Source organism: Oncorhynchus tshawytscha, linkage group LG05, assembly GCF_018296145.1.
Source record: "Oncorhynchus tshawytscha isolate Ot180627B linkage group LG05, Otsh_v2.0, whole genome shotgun sequence".
Lineage (NCBI taxonomy): Eukaryota > Metazoa > Chordata > Actinopteri > Salmoniformes > Salmonidae > Oncorhynchus > Oncorhynchus tshawytscha.
Window position 1 is genome coordinate 89,009,441 of NC_056433.1, and position 27,194 is coordinate 89,036,634.

Here is a 27,194-nt window from a genome sequence, read left to right on the forward strand (position 1 = left end):
ACCTGACATGTAGACCTGACATGTAACAGTAGACCTGACATGTAGACCTGACATGTAACAGTAGACCTGACATAGACCTGACATGTAACAGTAGACCTGACATGTAGACCTGACATGTAACAGTAGACCTGACATGTAACAGTAGACCTGACATGTAGACCTGACATGTAACAGTAGACCTGACATGTAACAGTAGACCTGACATGTAACAGTGGACCTGACATGTAGACATGTAGAACCTGACATGTAACAGTAGACCTGACATGTAACAGTAGACCTGACATGTAAAAGCAGACCATGTAGACCTGATATGTAACAGTAGACCTGACATGTAGACCTGACATGTAACAGTAGACCTGACATGTAAAAGCAGACCTGCCATGTAGACCTGACATGTAACAGTAGACCTGACATGTAGACCTGACATGTAACAGTAGACCTGACATGTACACCTGACATGTAACAGTAGACCTGACATGTAACAGTAGACTTGATATGTAACAGTAGACCTGACATGTAGACCTGATATGTAACAGAAGACCTGACATGTAATAGTAGACCTGACATGTAGACCTGACATGTAACAGTAGACCTGACATGCAGACCTGACATGTAACAGTAGACCTGACATGTAACAGCAGACCTGACATGTAGACCTGACATGTAACAATAGACCTGACATGTAACAGTAGACCTGACATGTAACAGTAGACCTGACATGTAACAGTAGACCTGACATGTAACAGTAGACCTGACATGTAGACCTGACATGTAACAGTAGACCTGACATGTAGACCTGACATGTAACAGTAGACCTGACATGTAACAGTAGACCTGACATGTAACAGTAGACCTGACATGTAGACCTGACATGTAACAGTAGACCTGACATGTAGACCTGACATGTAACAGTAGAACTGACATGTAACAGTAGACCTGACATGTAACAGTAGACCTGACATGTAACAGCAGACCTGACATGTAACAGTAGACCTGACATGTAACAGTAGACCTGACATGTAACAGTAGACCTGACATGTAACAGTGGAACTGACATGTAACAGTAGACCAGACATGTAGAACTGACAAGTAACAGTAGACCTGACATGTAACAGTAGACCTGACATGTAAAAGCAGACCTGCCATGTAGACCTGATATGTAACAGTAGACCTGACATGTAGACCTGACATGTAACAGTAGACCTGACATGTAAAAGCAGACCTGCCATGTAGACCTGACATGTAACAGTAGACCTGACATGTAACAACAGACCTGACATGTAGACCTGACATGTAACAGTAGACCTGACATGTAAAAGCAGACCTGCCATGTAGACCTGACATGTAACAGTAGACCTGACATGTAACAACAGACCTGACATGTAACAGTAGACCTGACATGTAACAGTAAACCTGACATGTAACAGTGGAACTGACATGTAACAGTAGACCTGACATGTAGACCTGACATGTAACAGTAGACCTGACATGTAACAGTAGACCTGACATGTAACAGTGGAACTGACATGTAACAGTAGACCAGACATGTAGAACTGACAAGTAACAGTAGACCTGACATGTAACAGTAGACCTGACATGTAAAAAGCAGACCTGCCATGTAGACCTGATATGTAACAGTAGACCTGACATGTAGACCTGACATGTAACAGTAGACCTGACATGTAAAAGCAGACCTGCCATGTAGACCTGACATGTAACAGTAGACCTGACATGTAACAACAGACCTGACATGTAACAGTAGACCTGACATGTAACAGTAGACCTGACATGTAGACATGTAACAGTAGACCTGACATGTAGACCTAACATGTAACAGTAGACCTGACATGTAACAGTAGACCTGACATGTAACAGTAGACATTACATGTTGACCTGACATGTAACAGTAGACCTGACATGTAGACCTGATATGTAACAGTAGACCTGACATGTAACAGTAGACCTGACATGTAACAGTAGACCTGACATGTAGACCTGACATGTAACAGTAGACCTGACATAGACCTGACATGTAACAGTAGACCTGACATGTAGACCTGACATGTAACAGTAGACCTGACATGTAGACCTGACATGTAACAGTAGACCTGACATGTAACAGTAGACCTGACATGTAGACCTGACATGTAACAGTAGACCTGACATGTAACAGTAGACCTGACATGTAACAGTAGACCTGACATGTAACAGTAGACCTGACATGTAACAGTAGACCAGACATGTAGAACTGACAAGTAACAGTAGACCTGACATGTAACAGTAGACCTGACATGTAAAAGCAGACCTGCCATGTAGACCTGATATGTAACAGTAGACCTGACATGTAGACCTGACATGTAACAGTAGACCTGACATGTAAAAGCAGACCTGCCATGTAGACCTGACATGTAACAGTAGACCTGACATGTAACAACAGACCTGACATGTAGACCTGACATGTAACAGTAGACCTGACATGTAACAGCAGACCTGACATGTAGACCTGACATGTAACAGTAGACCTGACATGTAACAACAGACCTGACATGTAACAGTAGACCTGACATGTAACAGTAAACCTGACATGTAACACCTGACATGTAACAGTAGACCTGACATGTAGACCTGACATGTAACAGTAGACCTGACATGTAACAGTAGACCTGACATGTAACAGTAGACCTGACATGTAACAGTAGACCAGACATGTAGAACTGACAAGTAACAGTAGACCTGACATGTAACAGTAGACCTGACATGTAACAGTAGACCTGACATGTAGACCTGACATGTAACAGTAGACCTGACATGTAACAGTAGACCTGACATGTAACAGTAGACCTGACATGTAACAGTGGAACTGACATGTAACAGTAGACCAGACATGTAGAACTGACAAGTAACAGTAGACCTGACATGTAACAGTAGACCTGACATGTAACAGTAGACCTGACATGTAGACCTGACATGTAACAGTAGACCTGACATGTAACAGTAGACCTGACATGTAACAGTAGACCTGACATGTAACAGTGGAACTGACATGTAACAGTAGACCAGACATGTAGAACTGACAAGTAACAGTAGACCTGACATGTAACAGTAGACCTGACATGTAAAAGCAGACCTGCCATGTAGACCTGATATGTAACAGTAGACCTGACATGTAGACCTGACATGTAACAGTAGACCTGACATGTAAAAGCAGACCTGCCATGTAGACCTGACATGTAACAGTAGACCTGACATGTAGACCTGACATGTAACAGTAGACCTGACATGTACACCTGACATGTAACAGTAGACCTGACATGTAACAGTAGACCTGACATGTAACAGTAGACCTGACATGTAGACCTGATATGTAACAGAAGACCTGACATGTAATAGTAGACCTGACATGTAGACCTGACATGTAACAGTAGACCTGACATGCAGACCTGACATGTAACAGTAGACCTGACATGTAACAGCAGACCTGACATGTAGACCTGACATGTAACAGTAGACCTGACATGTAACAGTAGACCTGACATGTAACAGTAGACCTGACATGTAACAGTAGACCTGACATGTAACAGTAGACCTGACATGTAGACCTGACATGTAACAGTAGACCTGACATGTAGACCTGACATGTAACAGTAGACCTGACATGTAACAGTAGACCTGACATGTAACAGTAGACCTGACATGTAGACCTGACATGTAACAGTAGACCTGACATGTAGACCTGACATGTAACAGTAGACCTGACATGTAACAGTAGACCTGACATGTAACAGTAGACCTGACATGTAACAGCAGACCTGACATGTAACAGTAGACCTGACATGTAACAGTAGACCTGACATGTAACAGTAGACCTGACATGTAACAGTGGAACTGACATGTAACAGTAGACCAGACATGTAGAACTGACAAGTAACAGTAGACCTGACATGTAACAGTAGACCTGACATGTAAAAGCAGACCTGCCATGTAGACCTGATATGTAACAGTAGACCTGACATGTAGACCTGACATGTAACAGTAGACCTGACATGTAAAAGCAGACCTGCCATGTAGACCTGACATGTAACAGTAGACCTGACATGTAACAACAGACCTGACATGTAGACCTGACATGTAACAGTAGACCTGACATGTAAAAGCAGACCTGCCATGTAGACCTGACATGTAACAGTAGACCTGACATGTAACAACAGACCTGACATGTAACAGTAGACCTGACATGTAACAGTAAACCTGACATGTAACAGTGGAACTGACATGTAACAGTAGACCTGACATGTAGACCTGACATGTAACAGTAGACCTGACATGTAACAGTAGACCTGACATGTAACAGTGGAACTGACATGTAACAGTAGACCAGACATGTAGAACTGACATGTAACAGTAGACCTGACATGTAACAGTAGACCTGACATGTAAAAGCAGACCTGCCATGTAGACCTGATATGTAACAGTAGACCTGACATGTAGACCTGACATGTAACAGTAGACCTGACATGTAAAAGCAGACCTGCCATGTAGACCTGACATGTAACAGTAGACCTGACATGTAACAACAGACCTGACATGTAACAGTAGACCTGACATGTAACAGTAGACCTGACATGTAGACATGATATGTAACAGTATACCTGACATGCAACCGTAGACCTAACATGTAACAGTAGACCTGACATGTAACAGTAGACCTGACATGTAACAGTAGACATTACATGTTGACCTGACATGTAACAGTAGACCTGACATGTAGACCTGATATGTAACAGCAGACCTGACATGTAACAGTAGACCTGACATGTAACAGTAGACCTGACATGTAGACCTGACATGTAACAGTAGACCTGACATGTAGACCTGACATAACAGTAGACCTGACATGTAGACCTGACATGTAACAGTAGACCTGACATGTAGACCTGACATGTAACAGTAGACCTGACATGTAACAGTAGACCTGACATGTAGACCTGACATGTAACAGTAGACCTGACATGTAACAGTAGACCTGACATGTAACAGTAGACCTGACATGTAACAGAACTGACATGTAACAGTAGACCAGACATGTAGAACTGACATGTAACAGTAGACCTGACATGTAACAGTAGACCTGACATGTAAAAGCAGACCTGCCATGTAGACCTGATATGTAACAGTAGACCTGACATGTAGACCTGACATGTAACAGTAGACCTGACATGTAAAAGCAGACCTGCCATGTAGACCTGACATGTAACAGTAGACCTGACATGTAACAACAGACCTGACATGTAGACCTGACATGTAACAGTAGACCTGACATGTAAAAGCAGACCTGCCATGTAGACCTGACATGTAACAGTAGACCTGACATGTAACAACAGACCTGACATGTAACAGTAGACCTGACATGTAACAGTAAACCTGACATGTAACAGTGGAACTGACATGTAACAGTAGACCTGACATGTAGACCTGACATGTAACAGTAGACCTGACATGTAACAGTAGACCTGACATGTAACAGTGGAACTGACATGTAACAGTAGACCAGACATGTAGAACTGACAAGTAACAGTAGACCTGACATGTAACAGTAGACCTGACATGTAAAAGCAGACCTGCCATGTAGACCTGATATGTAACAGTAGACCTGACATGTAGACCTGACATGTAACAGTAGACCTGACATGTAAAAGCAGACCTGCCATGTAGACCTGACATGTAACAGTAGACCTGACATGTAACAACAGACCTGACATGTAACAGTAGACCTGACATGTAACAGTAAACCTGACATGTCACAGTGGAACTGACATGTAACAGTAGACCTGACATGTAGACCTGACATGTAACAGTAGACCTGACATGTAACAGTAGACCTGACATGTAACAGTAGACATTACATGTTGACCTGACATGTAACAGTAGACCTGACATGTAGACCTGATATGTAACAGCAGACCTGACATGTAACAGTAGACCTGACATGTAACAGTAGACCTGACATGTAACAGTAGACTGACATGTAGACCTGACATGTAACAGTAGACCTGACATGTAGACCTGACATGTAACAGACCTGACATGTAGACCTGACATGTAACAGTAGACCTGACATGTAGACCTGACATGTAACAGTAGACCTGACATGTAACAGTAGACCTGACATGTAGACCTGACATGTAACAGTAGACCTGACATGTAATCAGTAGACCTGACATGTAATCGTAGAACTGACATGTAACAGTAGACCTGACATGTAACAGTAGACCTGACATGTAACAGTAGACCTGACATGTAGACCTGACATTTAACAGTAGACCTGACATGTAGACCTGACATGTAACACAGTAGACCTGACATGTAACAGTAGACCTGACATGTAACAGTAGACCTGACATGTAGACCTGACATGTAACAGTAGACCTGACATGTAGACCTGACATGTAACAACAGACCTGATATGTAACAGTAGACCTGATATGTAACAGTAGACCTGACATGTAGCAGTAGACCTGACATGTAGACCTGACATGTAACAGTAGACCTGACATGTAGACCTGACATGTAACAGTAGACCTGACATGTAACAGTAGACCTGACATGTAGACCTGACATGTAACAGTAGACCTGACATGTAGACCTGACATGTAACAGTGGACCTGACATGTAACAGTAGACCTGACATGTAGACCTGATATGTAACAGTAGACCTGACCTGTAGACCTGACATGTAACAGTAGACCTGACATGTACACCTGACATGTAACAGTAGACCTGACATGTAACAGTAGACCTGATATGTAACAGTAGACCTGACATGTAGACCTGATATGTAACAGAAGACCTGACATGTAATAGTAGACCTGACATGTAGACCTGACATGTAACAGTAGACCTGACATGCAGACCTGACATGTAACAGTAGACCTGACATGTAACAGCAGACCTGACATGTAGACCTGACATGTAACAATAGACCTGACATGTAACAGTAGACCTGACATGTAACAGTAGACCTGACATGTAACAGTAGACCTGACATGTACCAGTAGACCTGACATGTAGACCTGACATGTAACAGTAGACCTGACATGTAGACCTGACATGTAACAGTAGACCTGACATGTAACAGTAGACCTGACATGTAACAGTAGACCTGACATGTAGACCTGACATGTAACAGTAGACCTGACATGTAGACCTGACATGTAACAGTAGAACTGACATGTAACAGTAGACCTGACATGTAACAGTAGACCTGACATGTAACAGCAGACCTGACATGTAACAGTAGACCTGACATGTAACAGTAGACCTGACATGTAACAGTAGACCTGACATGTAACAGTGGAACTGACATGTAACAGTAGACCAGACATGTAGAACTGACAAGTAACAGTAGACCTGACATGTAACAGTAGACCTGACATGTAAAAGCAGACCTGCCATGTAGACCTGATATGTAACAGTAGACCTGACATGTAGACCTGACATGTAACAGTAGACCTGACATGTAAAAGCAGACCTGCCATGTAGACCTGACATGTAACAGTAGACCTGACATGTAACAACAGACCTGACATGTAGACCTGACATGTAACAGTAGACCTGACATGTAAAAGCAGACCTGCCATGTAGACCTGACATGTAACAGTAGACCTGACATGTAACAACAGACCTGACATGTAACAGTAGACCTGACATGTAACAGTAAACCTGACATGTAACAGTGGAACTGACATGTAACAGTAGACCTGACATGTAGACCTGACATGTAACAGTAGACCTGACATGTAACAGTAGACCTGACATGTAACAGTGGAACTGACATGTAACAGTAGACCAGACATGTAGAACTGACAAGTAACAGTAGACCTGACATGTAACAGTAGACCTGACATGTAAAAGCAGACCTGCCATGTAGACCTGATATGTAACAGTAGACCTGACATGTAGACCTGACATGTAACAGTAGACCTGACATGTAAAAGCAGACCTGCCATGTAGACCTGACATGTAACAGTAGACCTGACATGTAACAACAGACCTGACATGTAACAGTAGACCTGACATGTAACAGTAAACCTGACATGTCACAGTGGAACTGACATGTAACAGTAGACCTGACATGTAGACCTGACATGTAACAGTAGACCTGACATGTAACAGTAGACCTGACATGTAGACATGATATGTAACAGTATACCTGACATGCAACCGTAGACCTAACATGTAACAGTAGACCTGACATGTAACAGTAGACCTGACATGTAACAGTAGACCTGACATGTTGACCTGACATGTAACAGTAGACCTGACATGTAGACATGTAACAGCAGACCTGACATGTAACAGTAGACCTGACATGTAACAGTAGACCTGACATGTAACAGTAGACCTGACATGTAGACCTGACATGTAACAGTAGACCTGACATGTAGACCTGACATGTAACAGTAGACCTGACATGTAGACCTGACATGTAACAGTAGACCTGACATGTAACAGTAGACCTGACATGTAGACCTGACATGTAACAGTAGACCTGACATGTAGACCTGACATGTAATCGTAGAACTGACATGTAACAGTAGACCTGACATGTAACAGTAGACCTGACATGTAACAGTAGACCTGACATGTAACAGTCGACCTGACATGTAGACCTGACATGTAACAGTAGACCTGACATGTAGACCTGACATGTAACAGTAGACCTGACATGTAGACCTGACATGTAACAGTAGACCTGACATGTAACAGTAGACCTGACATGTAACAGTAGACCTGACATGTAGACCTGACATGTAACAGTAGACCTGACATGTAGACCTGACATGTAACAGTAGAACTGACATGTAACAGTAGACCTGACATGTAACAGTAGACCTGACATGTAACAGCAGACCTGACATGTAACAGTAGACCTGACATGTAACAGTAGACCTGACATGTAACAGTAGACCTGACATGTAACAGTGGAACTGACATGTAACAGTAGACCAGACATGTAGAACTGACAAGTAACAGTAGACCTGACATGTAACAGTAGACCTGACATGTAAAAGCAGACCTGCCATGTAGACCTGATATGTAACAGTAGACCTGACATGTAGACCTGACATGTAACAGTAGACCTGACATGTAAAAGCAGACCTGCCATGTAGACCTGACATGTAACAGTAGACCTGACATGTAACAACAGACCTGACATGTAGACCTGACATGTAACAGTAGACCTGACATGTAAAAGCAGACCTGCCATGTAGACCTGACATGTAACAGTAGACCTGACATGTAACAACAGACCTGACATGTAACAGTAGACCTGACATGTAACAGTAAACCTGACATGTAACAGTGGAACTGACATGTAACAGTAGACCTGACATGTAGACCTGACATGTAACAGTAGACCTGACATGTAACAGTAGACCTGACATGTAACAGTGGAACTGACATGTAACAGTAGACCAGACATGTAGAACTGACAAGTAACAGTAGACCTGACATGTAACAGTAGACCTGACATGTAAAAGCAGACCTGCCATGTAGACCTGATATGTAACAGTAGACCTGACATGTAGACCTGACATGTAACAGTAGACCTGACATGTAAAAGCAGACCTGCCATGTAGACCTGACATGTAACAGTAGACCTGACATGTAACAACAGACCTGACATGTAACAGTAGACCTGACATGTAACAGTAAACCTGACATGTAACAGTGGAACTGACATGTAACAGTAGACCTGACATGTAGACCTGACATGTAACAGTAGACCTGACATGTAACAGTAGACCTGACATGTAGACATGATATGTAACAGTATACCTGACATGCAACAGTAGACCTAACATGTAACAGTAGACCTGACATGTAACAGTAGACCTGACATGTAACAGTAGACATTACATGTTGACCTGACATGTAACAGTAGACCTGACATGTAGACCTGATATGTAACAGCAGACCTGACATGTAACAGTAGACCTGACATGTAACAGTAGACCTGACATGTAACAGTAGACCTGACATGTAGACCTGACATGTAACAGTAGACCTGACATGTAGACCTGACATGTAACAGTAGACCTGACATGTAGACCTGACATGTAACAGTAGACCTGACATGTAACAGTAGACCTGACATGTAGACCTGACATGTAACAGTAGACCTGACATGTAATCGTAGACCTGACATGTAATCGTAGAACTGACATGTAACAGTAGACCTGACATGTAACAGTAGACCTGACATGTAACAGTAGACCTGACATGTAACAGTCGACCTGACATGTAGACCTGACATGTAACAGTAGACCTGACATGTAGACCTGACATGTAACAGTAGACCTGACATGTAGACCTGACATGTAACAGTAGACCTGACATGTAGACCTGACATGTAACAGTAGACCTGACATGTAACAGTAGACCTGACATGTAGACCTGACATGTAACAGTAGACCTGACATGTAATCGTAGACCTGACATGTAATCGTAGAACTGACATGTAACAGTAGACCTGACATGTAACAGTAGACCTGACATGTAACAGTCGACCTGACATGTAACAGTAGACCTGACATGTAACAGTAGACCTGACATGTAGCAGTAGACCTAATATGTAACAGTAGACCTGACATGTAACAGTGGAACTGACAAGTAACAGTAGACCTGACATGTAACAGTAGCCCTGACATGTAGACCTGACATGTAACAGTAGCCCTGACATGTAGACCTGACATGTAACAGTAGACCTGACATGTAACAGTAGACCTGACATGTAGACCTGATATGTAACAGTAGACCTGACATGTAGACCTGATATGTAACAGTAGCCCTGACATGTAACAGTAGACCTGACATGTAGACCTGACATGTAACAGTTGACCTGACATGTAACAACAGACCTGACATGTAACAGTAGACCTGACATGTAACAGTAAACCTGACATGTAACAGTGGAACTGACATGTAACAGTAGACCTGACATGTAGACCTGACATGTAACAGTAGACCTGACATGTAACAGTAGACCTAACATGTAACAGTAGACCTGACATGTAACAGTAGACCTGACATGTAGACATGATATGTAACAGTATACCTGACATGTAACAGTAGACCTGACATGTAGACCTGACATGTAACAGTAGACCTGACATGCAACAGTAGACCTAACATGTAACAGTAGACCTGACATGTAACAGTAGACCTGACATGTAACAGTAGACCTGACATGTAGACATGACATGTAACAGTAGACCTGACATGTAACAGTAGACCTGACATGTAACAGTAGACCTGACATGTAGACATGATATGTAACAGTATACCTGACATGTAACAGTAGACCTGACATGTAGACTTGACATGTAGCAGTAGACCTGACATGCAACAGTAGACCTAACATGTAACAGTAGACCTGACATGTAGACCTGACATGTAACAGTAGACCTGACATGTAGACATGATATGTAACAGTATACCTGACATGTAGACCTGACATGTAACAGTAGACCTGACATGCAACAGTAGACCTAACATGTAACAGTAGACCTGACATGTAACAGTAGACCTGACATGTAACAGTAGACCTGACATGTAACAGTAGACCTGACATGTAGACCTGACATGTAGCAGTAGACCTGACATGCAACAGTAGACCTGACATGTAGCAGTAGACCTGACATGTAACAGTAGACCTGACATGTAACAGTAGACCTGACATGTAACAGTAGACCTGACATGTAGACCTGACATGTAACAGTAGACCTGACATGTAACAGTAGACCTGACATGTAGACCTGACATGTAGCAGTAGACCTGACATGTAGCAGTAGACCTGATATGTAACAGTATACCTGACATGTAACAGTGGAACTGACATGTAACAGTAGACCTGACATGTAGACCTGACATGTAGCAGTAGACCTGACATGTACAGTAGACCTGACATGTAGCAGTAGACCTGACATGTAACAGTAGACCTGACATGTAGACCTGACATGTAACAGCAGACCTGACATGTAGACCTGATATGTAACAGTAGACCTGACATGTAACAGTAGACCTGACATGCAACAGTAGACCTGACATGTAACAGTAGACCTGACATGTAGACCTGACATGTAACAGTAGACCTGACATGTAGACCTGATATGTAACAGTAGACCTGACATGTAGACCTGACATGTAACAGTAGACCTGACATGTAACAGTAGACCTGACATGTAACAGTAGACCTGACATGTAACAGTGGAACTGACATGTAGACCAGACATGCAGAACTGACATGTAACAGTAGACCTGACATGTAACAGCAGACCTGACATGTAACAGCAGACCTGATATGTAACAGTAGACCTGATATGTAACAGTAGACCTGACATGTAACAGTAGACCTGACATGTAACAGTGGAACTGACTTGTAACTTTAGACCAGACATATAGAACTGACATGTAACAGTAGACCTGACATGTAACAGTAGACCTGACATGTAACAGCAGACCTGACTTGTAACAGTGGACCTGACATGTAACAGTAGCCTGACATATATCAGTAGACCTGACATGTAACAGTAGACCTGACATGTAGACCTGACATGTAACAGTAGACCTGACATGTAGACCTGACATGTAACAGTAGACCTGACATGTAACAGTAGACCAGACATGTAGACCTGACATGTAACATTAGACCTGACATGTAGACCTGACATGTAACAGTAGACCTGACATGTAGACCTGACATGTAACAGTAGACCTGACATGTAACAGTAGACCTGACATGTAGACCTGACATGTAACAGTAGACCTGACATGTAATAGTAGACCTGACATGTAACAGTAGACCTGACATGTAACAGTAGACCTGACATGTAACAGTAGTAGACCTGACATGTAACAGTAGACCTGACATGTAACAGTAGACCTGACATGTAACAGTAGACCTGACATGTAGACCTGACATGTAACATTAGACCTGACATGTAGACCTGACATGTAACAGTAGACCTGACATGTAGACCTGACATGTAACAGTAGACCTGACATGTAACAGTAGACCTGACATGTAGACCTGACATGTAACAGTAGACCTGACATGTAATAGTAGACCTGACATGTAACAGTAGACCTGACATGTAACAGTAGACCTGACATGTAGACCTGACATGTAACAGTAGACCTGACATGTAGACATGATATGTAACAGTATACCTGACATGTAGACCTGACATGTAACAGTAGACCTGACATGCAACAGTAGACCTAACATGTAACAGTAGACCTGACATGTAACAGTAGACCTGACATGTAACAGTAGACCTGACATGTAACAGTAGACCTGACATGTAGCAGTAGACCTGACATGCAACAGTAGACCTAACATGTAACAGTAGACCTGACATGTTACAGTAGACCTGACATGTAACAGTAGACCTGACATGTAGACCTGACATGTAACAGTAGACCTGACATGTAACAGTAGACCTGACATGTAACAGCAGACCTGACTTGTAACAGTAGACCTGATATGTAACAGTAGACCTGACATGTGACAGTGGACCTGACATGTAACAGTAGCCTGACATATATCAGTAGACCTGACATGTAACAGTAGACCTGACATGTAGACCTGACATGTAACAGTAGACCTGACATGTAGACCTGACATGTAACAGTAGACCTGACATGTAACAGTAGACCAGACATGTAGACCTGACATGTAACATTAGACCTGACATGTAGACCTGACATGTAACAGTAGACCTGACATGTAGACCTGACATGTAACAGTAGACCTGACATGTAACAGTAGACCTGACATGTAGACCTGACATGTAACAGTAGACCTGACATGTAATAGTAGACCTGACATGTAACAGTAGACCTGACATGTAACAGTAGACCTGACATGTAACAGTAGACCTGACATGTAACAGTAGACCTGACATGTAACAGTAGACCTGACATGTAACAGTAGACCTGACATGTAGACCTGACATGTAACAGTAGACCTGACATGTAACAGTAGACCTGACATGTAACAGTAGACCTGACATGTAACAGTAGACCTGACATGTAACAGTAGACCTGACATGTAACAGTAGACCTGACATGTAACAGTAGACCTGACATGTAACAGTAGACCTGACATGTAGACCTGACATGTAACATTAGACCTGACATGTAGACCTGACATGTAACAGTAGACCTGACATGTAGACCTGACATGTAACAGTAGACCTGACATGTAACAGTAGACCTGACATGTAGACCTGACATGTAACAGTAGACCTGACATGTAATAGTAGACCTGACATGTAACAGTAGACCTGACATGTAACAGTATGCCTGACATGTAGACCTGACATGTAACAGTAGACCTGACATGTAGACATGATATGTAACAGTATACCTGACATGTAGACCTGACATGTAACAGTAGACCTGACATGCAACTAGACCTAACATGTAACAGTAGACCTGACATGTAACAGTAGACCTGACATGTAACAGTATACCTGACATGTAACAGTAGACCTGACATGTAGACCTGACATGTAGCAGTAGACCTGACATGCAACAGTAGACCTAACATGTAACAGTAGACCTGACATGTTACAGTAGACCTGACATGTAACAGTAGACCTGACATGTAGACCTGACATGTAACAGTAGACCTGACATGTAACAGTAGACCTGACATGTAGACCTGACATGTAGCAGTAGACCTGACATGTAGCAGTAGACCTGATATGTAACAGTATACCTGACATGTAACAGTGGAACTGACATGTAACAGTAGACCTGACATGTAGACCTGACATGTAGCAGTAGACCTGACATGTAGCAGTAGACCTGACATGTAGCAGTAGACCTGACATGTAACAGTAGACCTGACATGTAGGCCTGATATGTAACAGCAGACCTGATATGTAGACCTGATATGTAACAGTAGACCTGACATGTAACAGTAGACCTGACATGCAACAGTAGACCTGACATGTAACAGTAGACCTGACATGTAGACCTGATATGTAATAGTAGACCTGACATGTAGACCTGATATGTAACAGTAGACCTGACATGTAGACCTGATATGTAACAGTATACCTGACATGTAACAGTAGACCTGACATGTAACAGTAGACCTGACATGTAACAGTGGAACTGACTTGTAACTTTAGACCAGACATGCAGAACTGACATGTAACAGTAGACCTGACATGTAACAGCAGACCTGACATGTAACAGCAGACCTGATATGTAACAGTAGACCTGATATGTAACAGTAGACCTGACATGTAACAGTAGACCTGACATGTAACAGTAGACCTGACATGTAACAGTGGAACTTACTTGTAACTTTAGACCAGACATATAGAACTGACATGTAACAGTAGACCTGACATGTAACAGTAGACCTGACATGTAACAGCAGACCTGACTTGTAACAGTAGACCTGATATGTAACAGTAGACCTGACATGTGACAGTGGACCTGACATGTAACAGTAGCCTGACATGTAGACCTGACATGTAACAGTAGACCTGACATGTAGACCTGATATGTAACAGCAGACCTGACATGTAACAGTAGACCTGACATGTAACAGTAGACCTGACATGACAGTAGACCTGACATGTAACAGTAGACCTGACATGTAGACCTGACATGTAACAGTAGACCTGACATGTAGACCTGACATGTAACAGTAGACCTGACATGTAACAGTAGACCAGACATGTAGACCTGACATGTAACATTAGACCTGACATGTAGACCTGACATGTAACAGTAGACCTGACATGTAGACCTGACATGTAACAGTAGACCTGACATGTAACAGTAGACCTGACATGTAGACCTGACATGTAACAGTAGACCTGACATGTAATAGTAGACCTGACATGTAACAGTAGACCTGACATGTAACAGTAGACCTGACATGTAACAGGAGACCTGACATGTAACAGTAGACCTGACATGTAACAGTAGACCTGACATGTAACAGTAGACCTGACATGTAGACCTGACATGTAACAGTAGACCTGACATGTAATAGTAGACCTGACATGTAACAGTAGACCTGACATGTAACAGTAGACCTGACATGTAACAGTAGACCTGACATGTAACAGTAGACCTGACATGTAACAGTAGACCTGACATGTAACAGTAGACCTGACATGTAGACCTGACATGTAACATTAGACCTGACATGTAGACCTGACATGTAACAGTAGACCTGACATGTAGACCTGACATGTAACAGTAGACCTGACATGTAACAGTAGACCTGACATGTAGACCTGACATGTAACAGTAGACCTGACATGTAATAGTAGACCTGACATGTAACAGTAGACCTGACATGTAACAGTAGACCTGACATGTAACAGTAGACCTGACATGTAACAGTAGACCTGACATGTAACAGTAGACCTGACATGTAACAGTAGACCTGACATGTAACAGTAGACCTGACATGTAACAGTAGACCTGACATGTAACAGTAGACCTGACATGTAACAGTAGACCTGACATGTAACATTAGACCTGACATGTAGACCTGACATGTAACAGTAGACCTGACATGTAGACCTGACATGTAACAGTAGACCTGACATGTAACAGTAGACCTGACATGTAGACCTGACATGTAACAGTAGACCTGACATGTAACAGTAGACCTGACATGTAACAGTAGACCTGACATGTAACAGTAGACCTGACATGTAGACCTGACATGTAACAGTAGACCTGACATGTAGACCTGATATGTAACAGTATACCTGACATGTAGACCTGACATGTAACAGTAGACCTGACATGCAACAGTAGACCTGACATGTAACAGTAGACCTGACATGTAACAGTAGACCTGACATGTAACAGTAGACCTGACATGTAACAGTAGACCTGACATGTAGACCTGACATGTAACAGTAGACCTGACATGCAACAGTAGACCTGACATGTAACAGTAGACCTGACATGTAACAGTAGACCTGACATGTAACAGTAGACCTGACATGTAGACCTGACATGTAACAGTAGACCTGACATGTAACAGTAGACCTGACATGTAACAGCAGACCTGACATGTAACAGTAGACCTGACATGTAACAGTAGACCTGACATGTGACAGTAGACCTGACATGTAACAGTAGACCTGACATAACAGTAGACCTGACATGTAACAGTAGACCTGACATGTAGACCTGACATGTAACAGTAGACCTGACATGTAGACCTGACATGTAACAGTAGACCTGACATGTAACAGTAGACCAGACATGTAGACCTGACATGTAACATTAGACCTGACATGTAGACCTGACATGTAACAGTAGACCTGACATGTAGACCTGACATGTAACAGTAGACCTGACATGTAACAGTAGACCTGACATGTAGACCTGACATGTAACAGTAGACCTGACATGTAATAGTAGACCTGACATGTAACAGTAGACCTGACATGTAACAGTAGACCTGACATGTAACAGTAGACCTGACATTTAACAGTAGACCTGACATGTAACAGTAGACCTGACATGTAACAGTAGACCTGACATGTAACAGTAGACCTGACATGTAACAGTAGACCTGACATGTAGACCTGACATGTAACAGTAGACCTGACATGTAATAGTAGACCTGACATGTAACAGTAGACCTGACATGTAACAGTAGACCTGACATGTAACAGTAGACCTGACATGTAACAGTAGACCTGACATGTAACAGTAGACCTGACATGTAACAGTAGACCTGACATGTAGACCTGACATGTAACATTAGACCTGACATGTAGACCTGACATGTAACAGTAGAACCTGACATGTAGACCTGACATGTAACAGTAGACCTGACATGTAACAGTAGACCTGACATGTAGACCTGACATGTAACAGTAGACCTGACATGTAATAGTAGACCTGACATGTAACAGTAGACCTGACATGTAACAGTATGCCTGACATGTAGACCTGACATGTAACAGTAGACCTGACATGTAGACATGATATGTAACAGTATACCTGACATGTAGACCTGACATGTAACAGTAGACCTGACATGCAACAGTAGACCTAACATGTAACAGTAGACCTGACATGTAACAGTAGACCTGACATGTAACAGTATACCTGACATGTAACAGTAGACCTGACATGTAGACCTGACATGTAGCAGTAGACCTGACATGCAACAGTAGACCTAACATGTAACAGTAGACCTGACATGTTACAGTAGACCTGACATGTAACAGTAGACCTGACATGTAGACCTGACATGTAACAGTAGACCTGACATGTAACAGTAGACCTGACATGTAGACCTGACATGTAAGCAGTAGACCTGACATGTAGCAGTAGACCTGATATGTAACAGTATACCTGACATGTAACAGTGGAACTGACATGTAACAGTAGACCTGACATGTAGACCTGACATGTAACAGTAGACCTGACATGTAACAGTAGACCTGACATGTAACAGTAGACCTGACATGTAACAGTAGACCTGACATGTAGACCTGATATGTAACAGCAGACCTGATATGTAGACCTGATATGTAACAGTAGACCTGACATGTAACAGTAGACCTGACATGCAACAGTAGACCTGACATGTAACAGTAGACCTGACATGTAGACCTGATATGTAACAGTAGACCTGACATGTAGACCTGACATGTAACAGTAGACCTGACATGTAGACCTGATATGTAACAGTATACCTGACATGTAACAGTAGACCTGACATGTAACAGTAGACCTGACATGTAACAGTGGAACTGACTTGTAACTTTAGACCAGACATGCAGAACTGACATGTAACAGTAGACCTGACATGTAACAGCAGACCTGACATGTAACAGCAGACCTGATATGTAACAGTAGACCTGATATGTAACAGTAGACCTGACATGTAACAGTAGACCTGACATGTAACAGTGGAACTTACTTGTAACTTTAGACCAGACATATAGAACTGACATGTAACAGTAGACCTGACATGTAACAGTAGACCTGACATGTAACAGCAGACCTGACTTGTAACAGTAGACCTGATATGTAACAGTAGACCTGACATGTGACAGTGGACCTGACATGTAACAGTAGCCTGACATGTAGACCTGACATGTAACAGTAGACCTGACATGTAGACCTGATATGTAACAGCAGACCTGACATGTAACAGTAGACCTGACATGTAACAGTAGACCTGACATGTATCAGTAGACCTGACATGTAACAGTAGACCTGACATGTAGACCTGACATGTAACAGTAGACCTGACATGTAGACCTGACATGTAACAGTAGACCTGACATGTAACAGTAGACCAGACATGTAGACCTGACATGTAACATTAGACCCTGACATGTAGACCTGACATGTAACAGTAGACCTGACATGTAGACCTGACATGTAACAGTAGACCTGACATGTAACAGTAGACCTGACATGTAGACCTGACATGTAACAGTAGACCTGACATGTAATAGTAGACCTGACATGTAACAGTAGACCTGACATGTAACAGTAGACCTGACATGTAACAGGAGACCTGACATGTAACAGTAGACCTGACATGTAACAGTAGACCTGACATGTAACAGTAGACCTGACATGTAGACCTGACATGTAACATTAGACCTGACATGTAGACCTGACATGTAACAGTAGACCTGACATGTAGACCTGACATGTAACAGTAGACCTGACATGTAACAGTAGACCTGACATGTAGACCTGACATGTAACAGTAGACCTGACATGTAATAGTAGACCTGACATGTAACAGTAGACCTGACATGTAACAGTAGACCTGACATGTAACAGTAGACCTGACATGTAACAGTAGACCTGACATGTAACAGTAGACCTGACATGTAACAGTAGACCTGACATGTAGACCTGACATGTAACAGTAGACCTGACATGTAATAGTAGACCTGACATGTAACAGTCGACCTGACATGTAACAGTAGACCTGACATGTAGCAGTAGACCTGACATGTAGCAGTAGACCTGATATGTAACAGTAGACCTGACATGTAACAGTGGAACTGACAAGTAACAGTAGACCTGACATGTAACAGTAGCCCTGACATGTAGACCTGACATGTAACAGTAGCCCTGACATGTAGACCTGACATGTAACAGTAGACCTGACATGTAACAGTAGACCTGACATGTAGACCTGATATGTAACAGTAGACCTGACATGTAGACCTGACATGTAACAGTTGACCTGACATGTAACAGTAGACCTGACATGTAACAGTAGACCTGACAGGTAGACCTGACATCTAACAGTAGACCTGACATGTAACAGTAGCCCTGACATGAAGACCTGGCATGTAACAGTTGACCTGACATGTAACAGTAGACCTGACATGTAACAGTAGACCTGACATGTAACAGTTGACCTGACATGTAACAGTCGAACTGACATGTAACAGTAGACAAGACATGTAGAACTGACATGTAACAGTAGACCTGACATGTAGACCTGACATGTAACAGTAGACCTGTCATGTAGAGCTGACATGTAACAGTAGACCTGACATGTAACAGTAGACCAGACATGTAGACCTGACATGTAACAGTAGACCTGACATGTAATAGTAGACCTGACATGTAACAGTAGACCTGACATGTAACAGTAGAACTGACATGTAACAGTAGACCTGACATGTAACAGTAGACCTGACATGTAACAGTAGACCCATGACATAGACCTGACATGTAGCAGTAGACCTGACATGTAGACCTGACATGTAGCAGACCTGACATGTAGCAGTAGACCTGACATGTATGTAACAGTAGACCTGAGTAGACCTGACATGTAACAGTAGACCTGACATGTAACAGTAGACCTGACATGTAAACCTGACATGTAACAGTAGTAGACCTGACATGTAACAGTAGACCTGACATGTAGACCTGACATGTAACAGTAGACCTGACATGTAACAGTAGACCTGACATGTAGACCTGACATGTAACAGTAGACCTGACATGTAACAGTAGACCTGACATGTAAACCTGACATGTAACAGTAGACCTGACATGTAACAGTAGACCTGACATGTAAACCTGACATGTAACAGTAGACCTGACATGTAACAGTAGACCTGACATGTAGACCTGACATGTAACAGTAGAACTGACATGTAGACCTGACATGTAACAGTAGACCTGACATGTAGACCTGACGTGTAACAGTAGACCTGACCTGTAACAGAATAATCTATATTGGGTATGTCGTTCAGGTGTACACCTGGTCTGTAAGATTATTGGATCTGAAGTACAGGTGTGTTTTGAATGAATGCTGAGGCTTGAGCCCTGCTATAGACCTGTTTTATAGAACTATCTCCATGGATTGACCTGGTTTCCATGATGATGGGGTTTAGTGATCCACAAGGCTTATACAGGTAAATGGTTTTGATGTACGTTTACTGCCCATGCATACCCATTCTGGAAACAAGTTTGTGGTCGTAAAAAAGTGAATGAGGATGGGGAAAATCTCCCTCTTCTCCCTCCTCTCTCCTCTCCCTCCTCTCGTTCCTCCCTTTTCCCTCCTCTTCTTCCTCCCTCCTGCTCTCATTCCTGCCTCCTCTTCCCTCATCTTCCTCCTCCCTGCTCTCATTCCTGCCTCCTCTTCCCTCCTTCCTGCTCTCTATTTTTTATTTAACCTTTATTTAATTAGGCAAGTCAGTTAAGAACCAGTTCTTATTTACATTGACGTCCTACCAAAAGGCAAAAGTCTCCCAGCTCTCCCTACTCGCCCTGCTCTCCCTGCTCTCCCAGCTCCCCCAGTTCTCCCAGCTCTCCCTGCTCTCCCTCCTCTCCCAGCTCTCCCTACTCTCCTCCCTCTCCCTACTCTCCCAGCTCTCCCTGTTCTCCCAGCTCTCCCTACTCTCCCAGTTCTTCCTACTCTCCCAGTTCTCCCAGCTCTCCCTACTCTCCCAGCTCTCCCTACTCTCCCTACTCTCCCTCATCTCCATACTCTCCCAGCTCTCCCAGCTCTCCCTACTCTCCCTGCTCTCCCACCTCTCCCTCCTCTCCCAGCTCTCCCTGCTCTCCCATCTCTCCCTACTCTCCCAGCTCTCCCTGCTCTCCCAGCTCCCTAATCACCCTGCTCTCCCACCTCTCCCTCCTCTCCCAGCTCTCCCTGCTCTCCCATCTCTCCCTACTTTCCCAGCTCTCCCTGCTCTCCCAGCCTCCCTACTCTCCCTACTCTCCCTCAGCTCCATACTCTCCCTGCTCTCCCAGCTCTCCCTACTCTCCCTGCTCTCCCTACTCTCCCTCCTCTCCCAGCTCTCCCTACTCTCCCAGCTCTCCCTGCTCTCCGTGCTCTCCCTCCTCCCTACATACCATAGGTTGTCCATCATCGTTCCATAATTCTCCACAGATTAAAATATTGTAATTTTGTCAGTACGAGACCCACTTCTCTCATACTGACAAAATTACAATATTTTAATCTGTGGAGAATTATGGAACGATGATGGACAACATATGGTATGACGGGGCCGTGGTAAATTAATTCATTAATGAAAGCGTGAATGAATTAATAAATGATTGTGTGAGTTAATGAATACAGGTGTGAATGGAGCGATGAGTGAATGTGTGAATGAATTAATAAATGAATCAATTTGTGAATGAGTTCCATTGCTAAATCTTAAAATGCTCTTTCCCTTTGCAGTTAAACCAACAGTCATAGATGTGGACATCTATGTGAACAGCATTGGACCGGTGTCATCCATAGATATGGTATGATAATAATTATATTAATAATCATTTGTTGTGCAGAATGCAGATTGAAATGTTGAGCCTGTACACACACACACACACACACACACACACACACACACACACACACACACACTAGAGCTCTGCTACCCAACCAGAGCCCGGTTAGGACCGGGTGGGGCCTGTTTTTTCATCCACAACTAGCTAGCGTATCATTTTTTTTTTAAATACTAAAATGACTTGATTTCTGGACCAGTGTCTGTTTGCTCCTGCTCTGCTGCACCCGCAGTGCACCTCTCCTAATGTGATGTAGGCTACAACATGTGTGTATGTCTGGTGGTTGTTGCTGATGCTAGCTACTAGTCGCAGTCGTCGCTATGGATACGGAAGAAGTGAAATTGAAACTCAAAATCCCAAATGACATTTTGGAAAATCTTTTGATTTAGTTGCTGAAACTAAGATGCCCACAAGCCATGTGAAGTGTCGAGCTTGCCCCCCCACCCCCCCTCGATTTTGAAATATCTCCAGTGCCACGTTGACCGAGGATGCAGCGGCCGCTGCGCAACAGGAGCAGTCTGTAACAAAGCATGACATCATTTCTCTCTGCCCCAAGGCAGTTACTGGCTAAAGTCAAATCAGGAACCTAAAAACAAATGTGTAGCTTTCTGTAGCAGGATATTAAGCCCTTTCACACAGTTCAGGGAAGTGGTTTTCTTAATTTCAGCTCAGGAGCTAATAAACGTGGACTAGTAATGGACGCATCCCCTGTTGATACTGTGCTCCCTGACCCCACAAACCATATCACGGATGTGCCACAAACATGCTGCTGAAAAGAGGATTGAGGTGGTTGCCAATATCAACAAAGCAATAGCTGATGTAAATGACTTGGGGGTCCATATATGTGGACCGTCGATTATCGTAAGGTTAACTACATGGCAATAACCTGTCATTACATTGAGTTCCAGCTGAAAAGCAGAGTGCTAGCTAGAGCGATGTCCCCCCCCCACCCCCCCAGAAGATGAGAAAACATAGTAAGATGAATCATGACTGTGCTTTTTTTCCAATCCGAAAAAGGGGGGGGGGGGAATCCATATTCATTCCAATTGGTCAGGTGGTATATTTGTACTGAATAGCCCACTGAAAAGGGTTTTTGGCGAAATAGTTAAAGTTTTGGATAGGCCTATTTAACCCATTATTGCTGGTTCTGAATAACAGTGGTGAAACACAGAACATATCCACAACAAACAAAACTCCAAGCAGAATAATACATTATTATGATTCATTATTATGATTCATTATTATGATTCATTTTCTCCACTCTTATTGTGTGCTCTGGAGCTGGTTTATCATCAAGGATCTCGCTGTACTTTGCTCCGTTCATCTTTCTCTCGATCCTGACTAGTCTCCCAGTCCCTGCCGCTGAAAAACATCCCCACAGCATGATGCTGCCACCACCAAGCTTCACCGTAGGGATGGTGCCCGGTTTCCTCCAGACGTGACGCTTGGCATTCAGGCCAAAGAGTTCAACCTTGGTTTCATCAGACTAAACAATCTTGTTTCTCATGGTCTGAGAGTCTTTAGGTGCCTTTTGGCGAACTCAAAACGGCTGTTGTGCCTTTCACTGAGGAGTGGCTTCCGTCTGGCCACTCTGCCAAATAAATTCTGTAAAAAAAACATCAAAGAAAAGTATAGGCCTGTCGTCACAACGGAATTCTCTTTTGAAAACCAAATGCTTGAAAGGAAAACAGTTCACAAATTAAAGTAATGTAGTATGTAGGGAATAGTGCACCATGGACAGCTTTACTAAACCAATGGACAGCTTTATAAATCAGATGTCCATCTTTTTAGTAAAGCTGTCCATCTTTACGAAACAGATGGACAGCTTTACTAAACAGATGGACAGCTTTACGAAACAGATGGACAGCTTTGCTAAACAGATTAAAGCCAATAAAGTCATAACAAGGCCAACTTTAAATGCTGACATGGATAAACCAGAAGTGCCTCAGGCCAGAGGCTATACTGTAGCTCCCAGAGGTGTTTCATGCCAGAGGCTATACTGTAGCTCCCAGAGATGTGTCTTTACAGCTTACTGGAGTCATAACTGTGTTGTGATCTCTCAACCTTACAGTGTTGTGATGGATAAACCTAACTGTGTTGGGATGGCTAAACCTAACTGTGTTGGGATGGCTAAAACTAACTGTGTTGTGATGGTTAAACGTAACTGTGTTGTGATGGTTAACCACTGGAACCATTAATGCTGGTTAGTGCTAATTTGACCACCAGAGGGCGTCTTTGAGAAGCATTTGATTGTCTTCAATAATGGCTGTACTAGAGAATGCAGGCATGCAGGAGAACGGAGTTCAATTCCCCGACAGGGAGGAAGGAGTAGGCTGTCCTTGTAAGTAAGAATTTGTTCTTAACTGATTCCAAATGTGTTATTTCATAGTTTTGATGGCTTCACTATTATTCTACAATGTAGAAAATAGTAAAAATAAAGAAAACCCCTACAATGAGTAGGTGTCCAAACTGTTGACTGGTACTGTATCAATTAATATGATTAATATTATGGTGTTTCTATTCCAAGGAAAATGAAAAAGCCCTCTGGGTTTCCATTAGGATGGAACGGAAAATATGGCGCTGTACAACGTAATGGCCAGGAGTACAGTACTGGGCTATTAAGCTAAAAAAAATCCAGTTTCCTGCAGGCACATAGGAGACCGGGATTCAAGCATTTGATTGTCTTCAATAATGGCTGTACTAGAGAATGCAGGCACGCGGGAGAACGGGGTTCAATTCCCCGACAGGGAGGAAGGAGTAGGCTGTCCTTGTAAATACTAATATGTTCTTAACTGACTTTCCTAGTTAAATAACGGTTACACTAAGAGCATAACATTTCCACACCCTAATTGTAGTGTAACCAATACCCAAACAGAGATTCAGTGAAAATAAAAACATAAAAAATCTCATTGATTTACTAAGATCAGTCCCCGTGCTTGTCTCAGAGCAGCGCGAATTGGTGCTGAAATAGTTGTAGGCGTTTGCTTCTAACTTCAATATGCTCATTCAATGAATAAGACCTAAACCAGGTAGACTAGGGTGTGACCCGAGGTAGACTAGATGTGGTGGGTGTGACCCGAGGTAGACTAGATGTGGTGGGTGTGACCCGAGGTAGACTAGATGTGGTGGGTGTGACCGAGGTAGACTAGATGTGGTGGGTGTGACCAAGGTAGACTAGATGTGGTGGGTGTGACCAAGGTAGACTAGATGTGGTGGGTGTAACCGAGGTAGACTAGATGTGGTGGGTGTGACTGAGGTAGACTAGATGTGGTGGGTGTGACCGAGGTAGACTAGATGTGGTGGGTGTAACCGGGGTAAACTAGATGTGGTGGGTGTGACTGAGGTAGACTAGATGTGGTGGGTGTGACTGAGGTAGACTAGAGTTGGGTGTGACCGAGGTAGCCTAGATGTAGTGGGTGTGACTGAGGTAGACTAGATGTGTGTGTGACCGAGGTAGACTAGATGTGGTGGGTGTGACTGAGGTAGACTAGATGTGGTGGGTGTAACCAGGGTAGACTTGATGTGGTGGGTGTGACCGAGGTAGACTAGATGTAGTGGGTGTGACCGAGGTAGACTAGATGTGGTGGGTGTGACCGAAGTAGACTAGATGTGGTGGGTGTGACCGAAGTACTGAGAGTAGACTAGATGTGGTGGGTGTGACCGAGGTAGACTAGATGTGGTGGGTGTAACCGAGGTAGACTAGATGTGGTGGGTGTGACCGAGGTAGACTAGATGTGGTGGGTGTGACCGAGGTAAACTAGATGTAGTGGGTGTGACTGAGGTAGACTAGATGTGGTGGGTGTAACCAGGGTAGACTTGATGTGGTGGGTGTGACCGAGGTAGACTAGATGTAGTGGGTGTGACCAGGGTAGACTTGATGTGGTGGGTGTGACTGAGGTAGACTAGAGATGCGGTGGGTGACTAGATGCCGAGGTCCCCCCCAGGAGGTTGTTAGTCCTGATCCAACGTATGGTCCCCATCTCCTCTGTCTCTGTCATGTTGTTTACCTTGGTCTTGGGGAAACCAGTTCTGTTAGGAGGAATGGTCCCCATCTCCTCTGTCTGTGTCACGTTGTTTACCTTGGACTTTGTGATACCGGTTCTGTTAGGAGGAATGGTCCCCATCTCCTCTGTCTATGTCACGTTGTTTACCTTGGTCTTGGTGAAACCGGTTCTGTTAGGAGGAATGGTCCCCATCTCCTCTGTCTATGTCACGTTGTTTACCTTGGTCTTGGTGAAACCGGTTCTGTTAGGAGGAATGGTCCCCATCTCCTCTGTCTCTGTCACGTTGTTTACCTTGGTCTTTGTGATACCGGTTCTGTTAGGAGGAATGGTCCCCATCTCCTC

At 43.3% G+C, this 27,194-nt stretch overlaps 1 protein-coding gene across 1 annotated transcript in view; it reads left to right on the plus strand.

The window, feature by feature from the left end:
• LOC112251675 (gamma-aminobutyric acid receptor subunit gamma-3) overlaps positions 1 to 27,194 on the plus strand; it is a 332,193-nt gene that overhangs the window by 79,629 nt on the left and 225,370 nt on the right. The window contains exon 3 of the mRNA XM_042322670.1: positions 22,745 to 22,812. Within this exon, the coding sequence (XP_042178604.1) occupies positions 22,745 to 22,812 (68 nt within the window). The remainder of the gene's footprint in view (positions 1 to 22,744; positions 22,813 to 27,194) is intronic.